Below are 16,384 nucleotides of genomic sequence, written 5' to 3' on the forward strand. Positions count from 1 at the left end.
CCATCTTTTGTTCCCTTGGACACTAAATGGAATAAATAGTTCCCTGCATCACAGAGGAGAATTTTAAGTGCTCTGTCTCTGTGGAAGTGGGACAGGCATCCTGGCAACAGCTGTCAAACTCCCCAAGTGGTTTATTGTGCCCACAGCTGGCCAGGCAGGCAGCATCCCTCCTGTAAGCCTATGGTTCAGAAAGTGTGACCTCCCTGATTCTGCACTGTCCCCTGGACGCTCACTCACCAGGGACGATGGAGAAGGACTCAGGGGCACTTAGCCATCTATTTGCTCTGCTCTCCAGGCGCCTCTGACCAAACTAGGGTCTGAGAGCCTTCTAGCTGTGATTGGCCCACAACTCATAAGCAACCTAAGAAACCAAAGATGAGCACGGGTGTTTCCCAGCTCTCTGCTGATACCCCCTCCCACCACCACCACCCACAGCCAGGTCCAGAAACCAAGTCTGAACTTACCCTCACTCCTGCCCCTCCCCCTGGCATCCTCAGGGAAAAGATTATATTCCGTGACTTCCAATCTATTAACAGTTCCCATCCACACAAATCCACACCAGTGCCAAAGGGACCAACTTTTCAAGATGGGCTAACTGTCTCATAGCACTAGCCCTTGGACTCCAAGTAGTTTTCTCAGCAGCAAAACAGCCAAGCACTTCCCTGAAGTACAGGGTAAGCCCCGAATTGCTTGCCCTGTCCACGAGGCCCACCTCACCTGCAACTGGTTACAGAGCCCATGTCCACTGGCATCAGTCCCATCCTGCTTCCCCAAAGCCTAGGATGTGTCCTGATTTTCAAAAAAGCTGTTTGTGCACTTCAAGGGCCTCACCTCCTTTCATTCGGAACTTGAGTACGATTGTACTGGCCTAATTAATTCGTTTTCTTCTCGTCCGAGTAGAAGCCAGAGCTCAGGGATGCAAATCAAATACAAACCCGCTCTGGGCGCCAATACTCCGGACAATTAAAACAAAGAGCGCAGAGGCAGCAGCGGCCACACCGCACAAAACCCTGGGGAAACATCCAGAACGCGTCGCCAATCAAGAGGCAGGGTGGGGCACAGCCCGGGCTCTAATGTGCAAGTAGGAAAGGGGCCCCAAGCCCTGCAGGTGGACAGGTGGAGGTTGGCAGGGGTCAAAATCCACCCCTAAGGATTAGAAGCCAAGCTGCTGCCTGGCTCAACTCCAAGAAAGCACCCTTGGCCCCCGCCCTGCCGGAATGGTGCTGGAGCCACCACTACCCCTCCGCCCCCAAGCCACCAAATAAACCCTGCTGCCTAGTGCCCGGGCGCGAAGTGGGAATGAGCAGCAAGCGGCAGGGTGGGTATCAGCTAGAGATGCGGGAGGGAGAGATGGAGAAGGGAGGGAGTTAGGGAGAAAGGACGTGGAAGAAACAGAGAAAGTGGGGAGTAGAAGGGGTGGGGGGGTGGGATCGCAGACTGCAAGGGCGCGGAAGGGGCGGAGGAGGAAACGGGAGAAAGGGATGGGGGCGGCCGAGAGCCCCGCGGACCCGGGGGCGAGCAGCGGCCGGGGGGAGGGACCACGCGGTCTCCACCTGTGTGGGCGCCCACGGCCCGGAGGGGTGGACGCTGTAGGTTAGAAGGGAGCGACCAGGGAGGCGGGCTGGGCAGGGAGGCCGAGGGAGGGAGGGGACCGGACTGCGAGCGGGGAGGAGCCGGCGCTCGGTTGGGGCTGCGGGGGCGGGGGCGGGAGCCGTGGTGGCGGCGGCGGCAGCGGCGGGTCCGGTGTCAGCGGCAGGTGGCCCCGCGCGCGGCGGGCCGCCGGCCGGGGGCGGGAGGGAAGGTGGCGCCTCGGGCGGGGGCCGGTCCCTGCACCAGGTGACCTGTTCCAGCCCGGATCCGGGCGGCCTCGCCATGCAGTGGCGCGGCGCGGGGCTTTGGTGGCCACGGCGGCGACAGCAGGAGCAGCAGCAGCAGCCCCCGGCGCCCGCATTCGGTCCCCCGGCCGCAGCCATGGTCCCCCGGAGCGGCGGTGTCCCCCCGGGCCTCGGCGGCCGCCCTGCCAGCGCGCTGCTCTTTCTCTGCTACCTGGTGAGCGCCGGACCCTATTAGGGTCCTTCCTTCTGCGCGGGCCCTGGGGACAGGGTGGGGGTGGACTGGTACCCCAACCACGGGAGGTGGGGAGGTCGCCGCGAGTTTGTCTCTTTTCCTTGCCACTGCGCCCCGGGCGCTCCCAGCCCTTGGGATGAGTACCCCGGTGCGTGGACCGGACTTGCCGGCTACTCTCCCTGGAGTCTTCCTCTCCCTCACCGCCTCGCTGGAGAGCAGGGCTAGGTTCCCCTAAAGTACCCTTCTTGTCCCCAGCAATGCCAGACCCTCCCTACCCCGTATTCGCTTCCCGCCCCTTGGAGCGTGGCTCTCCAGCCCTGTCCCCACCTGTCCTGGGCTTTTCATTCACCTTCTTGAAGCTCCTTTCCTTCTTGTACCTAACTTCTCCTTTTCTCCTGCCCCCATCCCGACCCTCCTTTGAGTTTGCGTCGGGTCCTTCCGGCCCAGGCGGTTCGGTGCCACAGCACCTCGCGTTTTCCAGAGGCTCTTCAACTCCTTGGTCACTCCAGCCAAGTTGCGGGTGCCAGAATGAAATCTACTTCTTTGTACCACGCTTACCGCCAGAGTGGTGACTTTAGTCGCGTCTTGAACGTTGTCGTTTCAGAGCTGCGTTTGGCTTATGCACATCAGTCTGCAACTTGCACACTTCTTGCCTTCTGTTAGACTTATGAACTAGATAGCAGTGATCCATTTTAAATACCGGAGACACTGAGACCCCCAGAGTAAGGCGAGGAGGTATTTCCCTGTTCTTTGGATGACTTGCTTTTTCCCATTTGTTCCTGAGTTCCGAGCAATAGTAAATTTACAGAAGGCTACACCCTTGCTGCCCCAGCCTACCTTTTATGTTCCAGGGTCCTGCGGAAAGCTTAGGTGATCTCGCCGAATATTACTGTAAATAAAATGAAAAGGAAAATGCTGAATCATGAAACTGATGTAATAGGAAATTCACAGAATGTTTAAAAAACGAGCAATGTCCTTGTCCAGAACCCCATTCATGTGGTGCTGCCAGTGTTTGCATTCTAATCTTCCTCAAAGCCCATCTGCCCAGGAGATGCTCACAGGACTTAGGTTTCGGGCTTGAAGAAATCTGTCACCTGTGCAAGTTTGCTGGGTTTTTTCCCCAACACTCTTTACTTGGTGGCTCTTTTCCTTTCTTGAAGCAAGACAGAGTAAAGATGCAAATATTAACTGTGCCCCTCTCTCTACCTGTTGAACAATCTTGGCTAATACTTGCATTTTAGAGTTAACCAATACCATTTGAGTGTGTGTGTGTGTGTGTGTGTGTGTGTGTGTGTGTGTGTGGTTGGGTTTACTTTATAGTTTCATAAGAAGATGTCAGGTAACAGGAATAATTTTTTTTGTGCCCAAGGGATGTTATTATTTAATATTTATGCCACAGAGTTACAGTACACAGCCTCATAAATAGCGGCCATGACAGATGACAGGGGGTTTGTTTAAACAGATGATCCTGTGAACAGGATACTGCTGGTTAGTGCACAGACAGAATTTATGTAGCTGAGTTCCATTCAGATGATATAGAAAGTTCCATGGAGACTCTCAAGGCCAGGCTGGGGGGAGGGGCACTTCTTGACAGCTGACAAAATCAGAGTAACAAGTGTAAAACCCTAAAGGCTAACGTGGCAGAGACAGAAGCTCCATGCTCGCCGGTGGGGGGTTGTAGGGACTGATCCAAAAGGGGAAATGATCCAAAAGTCAACAGGAGCAACGGAGGGAAGCGAGGAGGTAGGCCCGTAATGTGGAGAGCACAACTTGGATACAAGAAGATGAGGGAGGCACCTGTCAGGGTCCATGCTTGACTGCTTCCTTCTGGGGGGTGGAGCGGCATCTCATAGCAGGGTATCAGACACTTGAATGAGCAAGTGACTTAGAGGGGTTTGCCAACCTAAGCTATAGCTGGATTCCAGAGGCGGCTTCCACATTTGTTCGGACTGGTTGGCCGTGTGCTGGTGACTGTGCTCCTCTGGTATGTTCTACCTGAGATACTTGTGGAAGGTGGGGCTTCTAGTTCTCGGAGATGTTTGAGGTGTGAACTGGGGAAAATGTGTAAGTCTGTCACAAACACACACACACAGAGAGAGAGAGAGAGAGAGAGAGAGAGAGAGAGAGAGAGAAGAGAGGGAGGGAGGGAGGGAGGGAGGGAGGGAGGGAGAGGGAGAAGGGTGTGATGTGTTACTCTGTGGTTCTCCTTGATCAAGGAGTGCTTCCTGGAGGAACTGACTGGTTGGCAGGGAGACAGAGGCAGGCAGGTGGAGCAGAATGTCTAGACAGGAGCTCCTGGTGAAAACTATAATAACAGCATCCGTTGTGCTAAGTCACGTGTGGCCACTGCCCTGTATTAATCTGAGTAATACCTAATGTGAGAGAGTGGCTGTTGTGACCTCCACTCTGATGAGAGAGGCGTCTCAGAGAGGTTAAGCAAGCTGCTGCAGGCTACACAGACAGCCTGAGATGAAGCCCACATCCACCTCCTTCCCAGAGACCCGTGCTAGCTCAATCGCCTTCTGAAGTTTGCTCCTGATAGACCATTTCCCCTCTTGCACACATGCATAGTGCATTAGCAGGGCTCCAGCAATTACCAGCTGCCGTGCAACTGTCCAGGATGTGAGGTCATGTCTAAAGTGACCTAAGGTGCACAGATCAGGAAGGGCGGGCCACGGAATAGAAGCGGGATGTTAAAGAGGAAGAAAGAAAGGAAAGTAAATCCAGAAACTGTTTACCATTGGTAAGGGTGAGGTAAAACCTCAGCTGAGGCCTTTGAGCTGCATTGTGTCCCCAAGCAGATAGTGGCCGAGCACTGGGTGCCACAATGCCAACTCACTTGTGACTTGATGGTTCATTCCTGTTTCCCACCAGCCTGCTCACAAGTAGTTTTCTGAGCATGCCCTTCTGGGGGAGTCTGTCCTCTGGAGTCAGGGGTTCTGAGGAAGGGTACTTACCCTCCCTTCTCCATCGGCTGGGACAAAGTAACCTTCAGTATCAGCCCACGGGAGTCCTGTGCCGGCAGCTAGGATACTGCCAAAGCATGAATAATCGCGATGAGGCCTGAGAGATCGACTGAGAAGCCATGGCAGGCAGATTGCTGTAAAGATGATTCCTGGTTCCAGTGGCTGCCAGAAATTCCTGAGGTCACCAAAGGTCAAGAGGAAGGGCCTCCAGAGAGAGCGAGGGCTGAAGTCATCCCTGCTGAGAAGTCTCTTCACAGAGGGCTCACCCTGCCCCATAGATCCTCCTGCTGTATTCTGACACCTCTGATCTCCCCTTCCTCTCTTTGCCTTGCTAGAACAGCTCCTAGTCCTGCCCTTGACACCGGAGCTTCTAGAAGGCAATTCTGCCAACTGAACTCTAGTCTCCAATGAATGATTTTTTTCCTTTAAGTGAGAAAATAAATCTCACTGTAGGCAGCATGGATGTCAGCTGTATAGCTGAAGTGTCCAGAGTGGACACTTGAGCTAGTTAGACAACCAAGGACAAAGAAATAAGAGGACATTAGCAACTTAGATGTCCATGGAGATCGTTAGCAGACAGCGACTGTGATAAAGTTCTCGTTCCAGAACCTCTGCTAAGTGTGTACGACTCATCCATTATGATCCAGGATTATTCATTATCCTTTCACAACATGCAACACAGGATGTAAAAAGTTTTTTTTGTTTTGTTTTGTTTTTTTTTTTTTTAATGTTAAGAACCCTCAGTTACTCAGCTTGTGGAAATGAGATTGTGGATATTCGGAATTCAGAGGAAATCTCCAAATGTCCTGTTCGCCCTGACCGTTGCTCTGGACTCCCCGAGGCAGTGCTCCCTGCCTTTTGCCTCCTGCTTTTGCTGCCTGTCAAGAGAGCAGGAGCAATAGGAAATGCAGTAGGAGAAGATGACGGATAGGCTGGAGCAAACCATAAATAGTCCAAAGTGAGTTTGGTTACTCTTTCTATTGGCTTGTCCTGCCCCTCAGAGGGAGGATCTGAGGGAAGAGGTTGAGGAATTGCTGACAGGGTTGTGTCTTGGCAGTGCCTGCTTTCTGTCTTCACCCAGAGAATGGCTTATTCATGCTGGAGTGTACACGCAGGCCCATGTGTCTCTGTGTGACATACTGCCTCTTCCCCATAAAATGTGAGACAGATTGACCAGAGGGAGCCCTTGGTCCTTCCTGCTAAAAGATGAGAGGCCAAAGTTTCCAGGTCTCCTCACCTTAAGACAGAGAGAAGAGACAGGAAAGTGAGCTGAGAGTATCATTTGGGGGTGCTTCTGGAAGACAAAAGAGACAGTGCTAGAAAGTGTGTGTGTGGGGGGGGGTTGACTGCACCTGCCACAGTGCCTAGTACATAATAGGCCTCCTACCTACTTTATTTATAAACCGAACCAACCTTATTCGTCCTTATAGGGCCTAAATTAGAAAGGGTAGGTACTATTGAGGGTCTCTGACTCAAGTAGAAATATTGACCATCGTTGGGATGGTGCATCTCCGGTCAGCTTTGTCTGGGAAAAGGCCGTGCTTGATGGGAAATGTCTCCCCAGACGTACCTTGACATCATTGCCTGGTTTGCATAATTGCACACTTTGTGGACGTCAAGGGGAGTTTGGCTGATTTACTCAGCAGAAATTGGACAAAGTAGGACTTTCGAGCCAATACACTTGCTTTTTGACCATGGGAAGTTTGATCCAGCCAGTTTGGAGAGAGTGTGCTCCGGAGCCAAAGTCTTCTTAGGTGATGGATGGAGTGGCCGTCAGGAGCAAGCAAAACAGATGCAGTTATTGCTTACGTATCTGACCTGCTCCCACACACTGCTAAGTGTAAATGAACTTCCTGTGGTGAGAGCGAATGATTTTAGACTCTCCAATCCCTGTTCATTCCTCCAATACCTAGTGAACCATGTAGAGAAGAAAGCCGGTCTCCCAGCTCTGTGAGCTATTCGAACAGTCACTCTTTATTGATTTGTTTAAAGGAATCAAATGCACTCATCCTAAAAGAAGTTTAGGCCATGTGGATAATTTTTTTTTTTAATCTGGAAGATATATGGGCTCATCTGTCCTTGATGCCCAGGCTGAATCAATGAGTTAAGGTTTCTAACTTTGGTTCTTCTGTTATGAACACACATTAACCGATCCATTCCACTTTCTAAAAATATTACAGTGCACAATTACAAAGGCAAAACAGTTTATGTTTTGTGACTGCGCGTGACAGTCTTGAATCTGACTTTGATTGGGGCTTCCTTCTGCCGGAACCAGTTATCTGAGGGCTCTGGAGTCTTTTCTGGGGCCCGAGTGAACAGAGTGATTCTTTAGTTTATGGAGTGGAACATCGGTATAGTCGCTTAAAACAGCATGATATGAAGGGGCCGGAAGTCCCTCCCACCCTGAAGGGCTAGCTCAGAGCTGCAGTGCATCTGAGGTCTGTTTGTATTGGTGGCAGTCTTCCCCACCCGCCCTGCATTATCTCACAAGCCTAGAATACAGGTTCAGAGATCTGCCGCTGCCATTTTCAAGGGAACAAGAATGAACTTGTCAGATGGGCCAGACTCCAGAGGGGTGGGGTTCTCGAATGATAAATTTTTAAATTAAAAAAAAAATAGGTTTTGAATTTTTCTGGAGGCATGGAAAAATTCCAGGATGCAGGCTGACTGAAGGATGGGAAGGGAGGACGGATCTGGGAGAAGTCCACTCCTACTGATCCCATTGGTGCCACCTTCTGGAACATCTCGGGTCGAGCTCAAAGTTTGTTCCTTGGACTGACAATGCTGATGGTAAGAGGGAGCCAGGGAGGGTTAGTGGGGAGTAGGCTGGGGGAGGGGTCACCCGTTATGGGAGAAGTTGGGACAGAAAGGAAGGACACTGGATGCTCAAGGTTGGATCAGCTGTTTTGGCTTCTAGGTTCCTTCAAGGGCTGTGAGGCAGGAGATTGACCACCCAAACACCTGGCAGGTCCTCTTATCTACTGCTTTAATTTTTTTTTTTCAAGGAACATACTAATTTCCACTATGTACCAAGGTCTCTTTCAGAGTTTGGAGATGTGACAAGGATATAGGCTCTGGCCTGGGAGTTTCTAGACCTAGGAAAGTGGGGGCAGGTCTTCTAGTTTATGTTAATGCAACCTGGCATAAGAAAATACCTATGAAGTTTGGTCACATGTCATGCCTGAAGCTGGAACTCTTCAAGTTAATTGCCTTATTTTCCTGGCAGGAAACAGCTGACAACCATACACGTGGCCTGAGCCAGGAAATCAGCTTTGGCTTAATCAATATTTAGAGTGTGATGTGTTACTAATCGGTGTTGGTTTTGTACATAGCAGAGGTAGCCGCGGCTCATGGCGTAGCAGCTGCCCTCTGGGCCTGCTCCAGCCTGGGAGAAGCCAGCTTGCTTCATTGTGTGGGTGTTCCAAAGACTAGAGATCCTAAGGGCTGCTCAAAGGCCTTAGGCCAATGTTCTTCCCATGACACATGGAGCGGGGTAGGACCAGCCTATCCCTGTTGTAGTACGGAAATGCTGCCTTCTCCCTGCAGTTTACGCTCCAACTACAGTATTCTACTTCTCAAATGAGCTGCCTTGCTGTCCAGCCTCACATTAGGTTCTCATCCAGTTTGAATCTTTACTGAAAGAAGAAACAATAGCACAATGTCGACACCTACCACCCGGGAGCATTAGAGGAAGAGCACAGCTGAGCCTCATCAGGTCACTGTCCCTGAGTCTTCTGTCCCTTCTCTCCCATAGCAACTTCATGGGCTTAGCTTCTATCACTCTGCATTTCAGAACTCCACCTGGGGCAGGGGGCGGGGAGGGGGAGGTTGATGTTGTTGAACAGTGGTTGGCAAACTATGGGCCAGCCCAGCCAGTGTGCCCGTGTGTGAACAGAAGTTGTGTGGGACAACCTCCTTCGGTCATATGCAAACCTGTCGGCTGTTTTCCCACCACCATGGAGTGCAAGTGGCCAGAGATTCCCAAGATGAGTCAGTCTTTACATCCCATGGCTTCCAAATTCCTGTAGTTCAACCAATCAAGGATCAAAAATACTGAAGAAATGATTGCATCTGTACTGGACATGTTTAGGTGCTTCTTCATTATTTTTCCAAGACAGCCTCATGTAACAACCATACACAAACCATTTACGTGATATAAGTCACCTAGAAATCATTGGCGGTGTACAGGAAGATGACTTGACAATTAAAATGTTTGCCTTGTAAACGTAAGGACCTGAGTTCAACCTCCAGAACACATGAATAGAAAAGTCGAGCACTGATCAGGCACAGTGGCACACACCTTTAATCCCAGCACTCAGGAGGCAGAGGTAGGTAGGCCTCTGTGAGTTCAAGACCAGCCTGGTCTACATCTCGCATTTGAAGCTAGCCAGAGCGATGTAGTTAGACCTTATTTCAAGAAACAAATAACCAAATAAAACCAAATGAATGTGGTGGTGTTTATTTTTTATCTCCAGTCCTGGGGAAGTGGAGGCAGGGGAATCCCTGGGACTGACTGACTAGTTACTTGAACGTATTTGACATGTTTCAAACGAGTGAAAGACCCGGTCCCAAAACAACAACAAAACACCTAAACAAAGAAGCTTGAGGTGGATGGTACCTGTGAAACATCCTTTAACCACCACTTTAACCATCACATCTGCGGGCACACACATGTGCTCACGTTACACACAAAGGGGAACCTGTTCCACACAGTTACCCTGTACTATGTAAGGCACCTGAGCATCCACAGACATTGGTGTTGTTTGGGGTCTGGGAACTAATGCCTTTCAGGGACTGTGGGATGACTGCTTCTTTACCATTTAGCCTTTTAAAAAAAATCAATGGCCTCAAATCTCCAACAGCACGATCCAGACACAGCTCAAGCCACATCTGTAATTTTATAGTTGGTAGTTTCCACATTGAAAAAGTAAAACAAGAAGAGGTATGATTCATTTTAATACATCTTATTTAATTTGACGGATTCGAATATCATCATTTCAACATGCAGTCAACGTACAAACCATTAATAAGGCACTTTGCAACCCTTTGCTAAATACCAAGGCTTTGAAATTCGGGGTGTATTTTATACTTCCAGCATGTCATAAGTGTGTGCTCTGCCTCCTGATGGTCACACTGGAGGACATATGTGTTGGATCTGCATTCTTTTCATTCCCTTTTGCTTCAGCAAAAACAGACAATGATCTTCCTGCGAGTATCCAGACATTTTCTTTGAAACAGAATTTGGAAGAAAGGCACTGGAGAGGTGCGGGGTGAGGTGTGACTCCACCTCCGTCAGCCACAGTGTGAGGAGTGTAACGCGCTGGGCAAACTGTGGCACTCTGCCCTTATTAATGTAGAAAAGTGTGACGGGGCGCATTTTCAAGCAATCAGATGTAAAATAATGAACAGGCTTATTAGGAACCACACTTCGCAGGGGAATCAAATGGCTTTCCCCCTGCATTTCTGTTCAAAAGGGAGCTCTCTCCTTTTAGCATTGAAAATGTGCTAGAGGGAAAAAAAATGGAGGGAACAGGGTGAGTTTTTCGGAAGGTGTGGAAAGAATGTGATCCAGAGCCATTCTTCGGAAGAGAACGTGCTGTGGTGTGCACTGTGCCAAAGAAGGCTCTGGACTCTGGGCTTTGTCTGACCTCAAGAAGTGAGAGGTTCCTTGCATGGATTTCTACAGAAAGGCATCTGGGCATCACCCAAGCGTAAGATGCGCTGGCCACCTGTCTGCTGTTCACCAGAGACTGCTAAGTGAATGCATTCTTCCTATGGACCAACACTGGGTTCATCTATCTGTGCAAAAGGAGAATGCAGCCCAGCATTTCCCAGCCACGAGTCTGTCTTGCCGTGATGTGCCTTGGGGTGGGCATTGTGTGGTGGTAGGTGTGTGAAGGTGAAAGAAAAGGGTTCCTGGATCAGCTCTGCTAGCCCGCCAGTGGGGAGACGTGACAGGTGCTGATGGGTGCAAAGAGAAGAAGAGGGCCAGCCATCACCAATGGCTTCTGCTCCACTTCCAACTATAACATTATTTTTAATGTGTGTTTTCTCCCTGTGATTTAGTGTGTGAATGAGAGCAGAAATTAATCCTCTTCCAGAGGGGTGGACAGTTGAAGCTGTTCTCACTTCTTACAGATTTCATCCCCCTGGTTGCTCATGATACATGTAAAGGAACAGCTCACCCTTCCATTCCCTTTCTGACATTGCTGAAAACTGACACTTTCCTCTCTTAAGATGGTTACTCTTCACTCTGAATATTCATGTGGTCTAGAATGCAAAATGTAATGATGTAGCCACATGCCTGCCCCCTTCCTCTGCCTTCTGGCCACTTCATCTTTCCATGTTCCATGGCAACTGATTTTTCGTGTATTCATGTGATTTTGTTTTAAACTGTTGAGTGTTTGAGTGTATGTGCATGCATGTGTATATTTGTGCATGCATGTGCATGCATGCATTAGTGCATGTGTGTGTGTGTGTGTGTGTGTGTGTGTGTGCATGCACACTTTGCAACCCAGTGTGGTATTTATGAACCCAATTAAAAATGGCAAGAGTAACAAAAATTACAAATCCCTTCAAAGATGGTCCCATTATCTGTATATAAAGATGTGGAGTCTTTTTGTGGCTGTGGAGTACTCTAGGACTGGAAGTACTTGTGGACATGTACACATATTGTCTTCCACAGTGACAGACAGTGCCGACATGAAAAGCCTGTACTTAGACCCTTTCCCACAGATTTCATGTGTTTGTAGGATAAGGACCTACAAGTGGGATTGTTGGGCCAGAAGATGACTGCATTTACACTTTGGATAGGTGTTGCCTGATTGCCCTGTAGAAACAACCACCAGCAGCCACACATGTGCCTCCCCACACTGCAGTCAGCAGAACTTGAAATCTAACCTTCATCTTGAGAGTCTAGTAAGTTAAAAATGCCATCTCTATATGGCTTTAGTTTGCTTTTCTCTTCCCATGAGGAGCCATCCTCATGACTGAGTTATGAGTAGCTCATGTTTCTGCTGAACAGTTACCCTAACCCTGGGGCACTGAGTCCAAAAGAAAACACCTCCCTTTTCACGGACGGAAACTGGCATGCATAGGGGAGAGCTTCTGCTCTGGACTGGCACTCACTGTTTCCCAGAGCCAGATGCTCTCTTTCTCATCGTCCCAGGTTCTCATGCCTGCTTGCATCTGCCTTTGTTCTGGTTTCTGGCCAAGCCATCATGCTTTCTCCTGAACGTTTGGGTTCTTTGCTTCTTGCCCAGATTTGATTTTGCTGTTCCTGCTACTTTCAGCCTCTTCCTTGCATTGTCTCCTGAGGAATTTCTTTCATCCTACAAGCCCAAATGGAATCCCATTTCTCCCTTAAGCCTGATCTAGATGACCCACTTCGCTTCTGTTGGTGATCTGGATTGGGCTTGATTACCATTTGATTGGCACACTAGACATGTTTGCTTTCTTTCTTTCTTTCTTTCTTTCTTTCTTTCTTTCTTTCTTTCTTTCTTTCCTCCTCCTCCTCCTCCTCCTCCTCCTCCTCCTCCTCCTCCTCCTCCTCCTCCTTCTTCTTCTTCTTCTTCTTCTTCTTCTTCTTCTTCTTCTTTTTCTTCTTCTTCTTCTCTTGAAAACAACTATTGACAGGTTTGTTTCCCTGATAACAAGACTTGAATTCTCATCCACTTTTGCTCCTCCCTGATTCTAAACTACAATGAAGAACAAAAAAATGAGGCCCCTTCTCTTTCTTTGTAAGACTAGAGTAGCTTTAAATTTTTAAGAAAATGTTTATTTGTTTTGCTTGTGTGTGTGCAGGTGGGTTCTAGGATCAAACTCCAGTCATCAGGCTTGGCAGAAATTGCCTCTACCCAGTGAGCAATCTTGCCACCCCTCCCATCACTTTGAAAACAAGGTCTCACTCTGTATCCAGTACAGAGTTCATTATGTAGACCAAGCAGGTCTTGAAGTTTGCAGGATCTTTCTGTTTCTGCCTCCCAAGTGGTGGGATTAGAGATATTTGTAACGAAAGCTGGCAGGTGAAAAGACCTCTCCTATAAGAGTGTGATACAGTATTCATACAGATGACTGTTTTGAAGGGTGGGGTTCAGTGGTTACATAAACTCACTTTGTGCACAACTGCTACTTTTCATCTCTTAGATGAAACTCTAAAGTCAGCTACTCATCCCCCACCCCGCCTCTACACACACGCTTTGGCAGTTCCTCCTCTGTTTTGTCTCCACAAGTCTGGCTCCTCTACCTTCTCATACAGCACTTCCTGCTTTGTGCTTGGCTTCTTTCATTTAGCACATCTTTAAGGTCCATCTGCTTTACAGGAGAGCAGAATCCCATGCCGCTGTGCATAGACCACTGTTCTTCTCCTCACTGATGAACTCAAGAGCTACTTAGAGCTTTTTTGGAGAGTGTGGCTAAATATCAGCATATAACTATATCCTCGCGTTCTGACTTTCAACCTTTTGTTGTATGATTGGAAGAGGAGTCATGGGATCAGAACGCATGGCCCTTACATTTAAATTTTAAAAACAGAAAAAAGGCTTTAGTCTTTACCATAAAGACTGTATCATTTTTACCCAGCCACCTTCAGTGCACAGGGGTTACAATTTCTCAGCATGCTCACCCATGCTCGCCTTCCAGATTTTTATTTTTTAACCTTTCATTTCTTTTGCTCATAGCCATCAAAATGGGTGTGAAGTGGTCACAGTGATCTTGTTTGCTTTGGTCACCTGAATCACAAAGTCATGTCAAGAAGGGCTCAGCTAGTCATAGTTCACTACCCCGGGCTAACAACATTGCCTAAATTTTGTTATCTAGCCCCTCAGGTGTCTGGAAGAAATGCACGCAGTGAGAGGACTTGAAGAAACAACCAACGGGACACACTGCTAAAATCTTTCTTGGCATGGTTCACATCATATATGGTGAAAGAACAAGCCCCTGCAGCTCTGGTCCAAGCTTGCCTGTGTGGAGCAGAAGAGACCTCCTGCTGGGTCATTGAGCTTGCAGGCTTGCCCTGGCTCCACACTTACGGGAGATAAATATGCCAGGCTGGCCTTCTTTTTATGTTCCCCGGTGATACCCTTTCAACTTCTCTCCAGCCCTTTGATTGGCAGTGTCTGGCCACCATTTGAAGTAGTTTGTACATGTCTGAAGCTGGCTTGCCTCTTTCATTTTAAGGCAGGTTTCTTTCCTTGTTATTTTTGCCAGGGACCAGCCTCATCTTTTGGAAGCCAGCTCAGGAATGATTGGCACATAGCTTTGAACGCCACATTTTGATCAGCAGATGTTCCTGAGCCTAGGGAGAGACTTCAGCATGGCCCCAATCTTCAGTTGTGTGTGTTGGTTTTTCTCCAGTCTAATGGTCGTGCTTCTGACATCTCTCTTACCGTCTGCATTCATTGCTTTTACATAGATCTGTAGTTTCGGATGCCAAGAAAAATATCAATTTATGCATGTGTTAATAGGATGATGTTTTAAAACATTCTGTATTACCCTTTCACTCCTTTGCAGAATTTTGTGCCATCTTTGGGCAGGCAGACTTCCCTGACGACATCGGTGCTGCCCAGAACAGAACAGAGCACAAAGTACACGGACTTCATTTATTTTACTGCCTTTGAAGGGAGCGTGCGCAATGTCTCTGAAGTCTCCGTGGAGTATTTATGCTCCCAGCCTTGTGTTGTCAATTTGGAAGCGGTTGTCTCATCCGAGTTCAGAAGTAGCATCCCCGTGTACAAAAAGAGGTGGAGGAATGAGAAGCATCTTCACACTAGCAGGACACAGATAGTACACGTCAAGTTCCCAAGCATCATGGTTTATAGGGATGACTACTTGATCAGACACCCCATCTCGGTGTCCCCGGTGATTCTCCGAGCCTGGATCACTCACTGGCATAGCGGTGGTGGCTTGAATGTCCGAGGGGAGGAGAATCTGCTACATGCAGTAGCAAAGAATTACACCCTGCTGCAGACGGTCCCGCCTTTCAAACGGCCTTTCAAAGATCATCAGGTGTGCCTGGAGTGGAACATGGACTACCTCTGGAGTCTCTGGGCCAACAGGATCCCACAGTGTCCCCTGGAAAGTGGTAGGTTGCTTGCCTCTCGGCAGAGCATTTTTGCATTTTGAGATTGCCAGCATCATTGATTGATGGCAGGTGCAAATTGTGTAAATTGTGTGTGTGTGTGTGTGTGTGTGTGTGTGTGTGTGTGTGTGGTGTGTCCCACTGACATCAGAGCACAATTTGAATGAATCATTTCTCTCTTCCTTCTGTGTCAGTCTGAGGAACAGAACTCATTAGGCTTCACAGCCAGCACCTTTACCCACCGAGCTGCCATGCTGGGCCCAGGAGCAAATTCTTAAGTTAGCATCAGACAAGGGAAATGGAGAGGTCTATTGTGGCTCTCACTTTAGATTTGGAAACAAAAAGGAGAGAAATAAAAGAAAGAAAAGAGGAAGATTAAGGGAGAATAGCGAGAGAGATGAAAGGCAGAAAGGAATCAAGGGGCCGTGGAGGGAACCTGCGAGAGCTTGAGCAACCTAGAAACAAAAAAGTCTCTGAAAGGGGGACTGGCTCCCCAGCCAGCCAAGGCATCTGTTATTTAGAAGGAGAACGTTTTATCCGGAGGAGATGAGAGAGACCCCAAAGCCATCTTTGTGTCGGAAAGGGAGGTTGTGGTAGTAACTTGTGGCTGGGCCACACCCGCCTGGTCACTTTTGAGTGTGGAGCCAGAACTTGCCTAGCCTCTGTCTCCCTAATCCATAAAGCAGGCAAACGGATCCTTGTCTCAGAACCAAGTGATGAGCACCAAAGGAGCTGCAGTTGCTTCACCGGCCACCAGCCCTCAGCACCAAGCTGCCACACGGGAGAGTCTAAATTCTGCATTTTCTCCCAAATGTGGTAATGGCCTCAGAAGATCCATACCAAGGCTCCTGGGCCGTTCCACAGCCTCCCCTCACTTCAGTGCTGGAGACCTGTGAAGTGGGTCCGAAGTTCTCCCATGGGAGGAGGCACCAGCTCTGGGGCTGCCGAGAACCGGCCAGTTCTACTCACCTGGCATGGGGAGTCGACATGGTCTGTTCTCGGACGCCCCCCCCCCTCAAGTATTATTTTCACCCACGAACACTTGCAACAAAATTACCTAGTGTTTCTGCTTTAAACATTATATTCATCATCTACCTAGGATTGGAGATGGAATGGACTCAGCGTTTGAAATGGATTCTGATGCACCCAAAAATTTCAGTCCCTGGGCTAGGGGGAGGGACAGTGGATGGGACTTTGATCTTGTTTTGACTAGGGCCCACATCCCAGGCTGGCTTGGCAGGTGCAGGAATTCCACAGCCCGTGACAATGGACC

The 16,384-nt window shown here is 49.0% G+C and overlaps 1 protein-coding gene across 1 annotated transcript in view; it reads left to right on the top strand.

Moving 5' to 3' along the window:
* The first annotated feature begins 1,809 nt into the window (after nucleotides 1-1,809).
* SEL1L3 (SEL1L family member 3) overlaps nucleotides 1,810-16,384 on the top strand; it is a 108,488-nt gene continuing 93,913 nt past the window's right edge. Inside the window, exons 1-2 of the mRNA XM_080936079.1 lie at nucleotides 1,810-2,049; nucleotides 14,544-15,114. Of these exons, the coding sequence (XP_080792205.1) occupies nucleotides 1,873-2,049; nucleotides 14,544-15,114 (748 nt within the window). The 5' untranslated portion in view covers nucleotides 1,810-1,872. The remainder of the gene's footprint in view (nucleotides 2,050-14,543; nucleotides 15,115-16,384) is intronic.

Source organism: Micromys minutus (genome assembly GCF_963924665.1).
Source record: "Micromys minutus genome assembly, chromosome: 1".
In the NCBI taxonomy this organism is placed as follows: domain Eukaryota; kingdom Metazoa; phylum Chordata; class Mammalia; order Rodentia; family Muridae; genus Micromys; species Micromys minutus.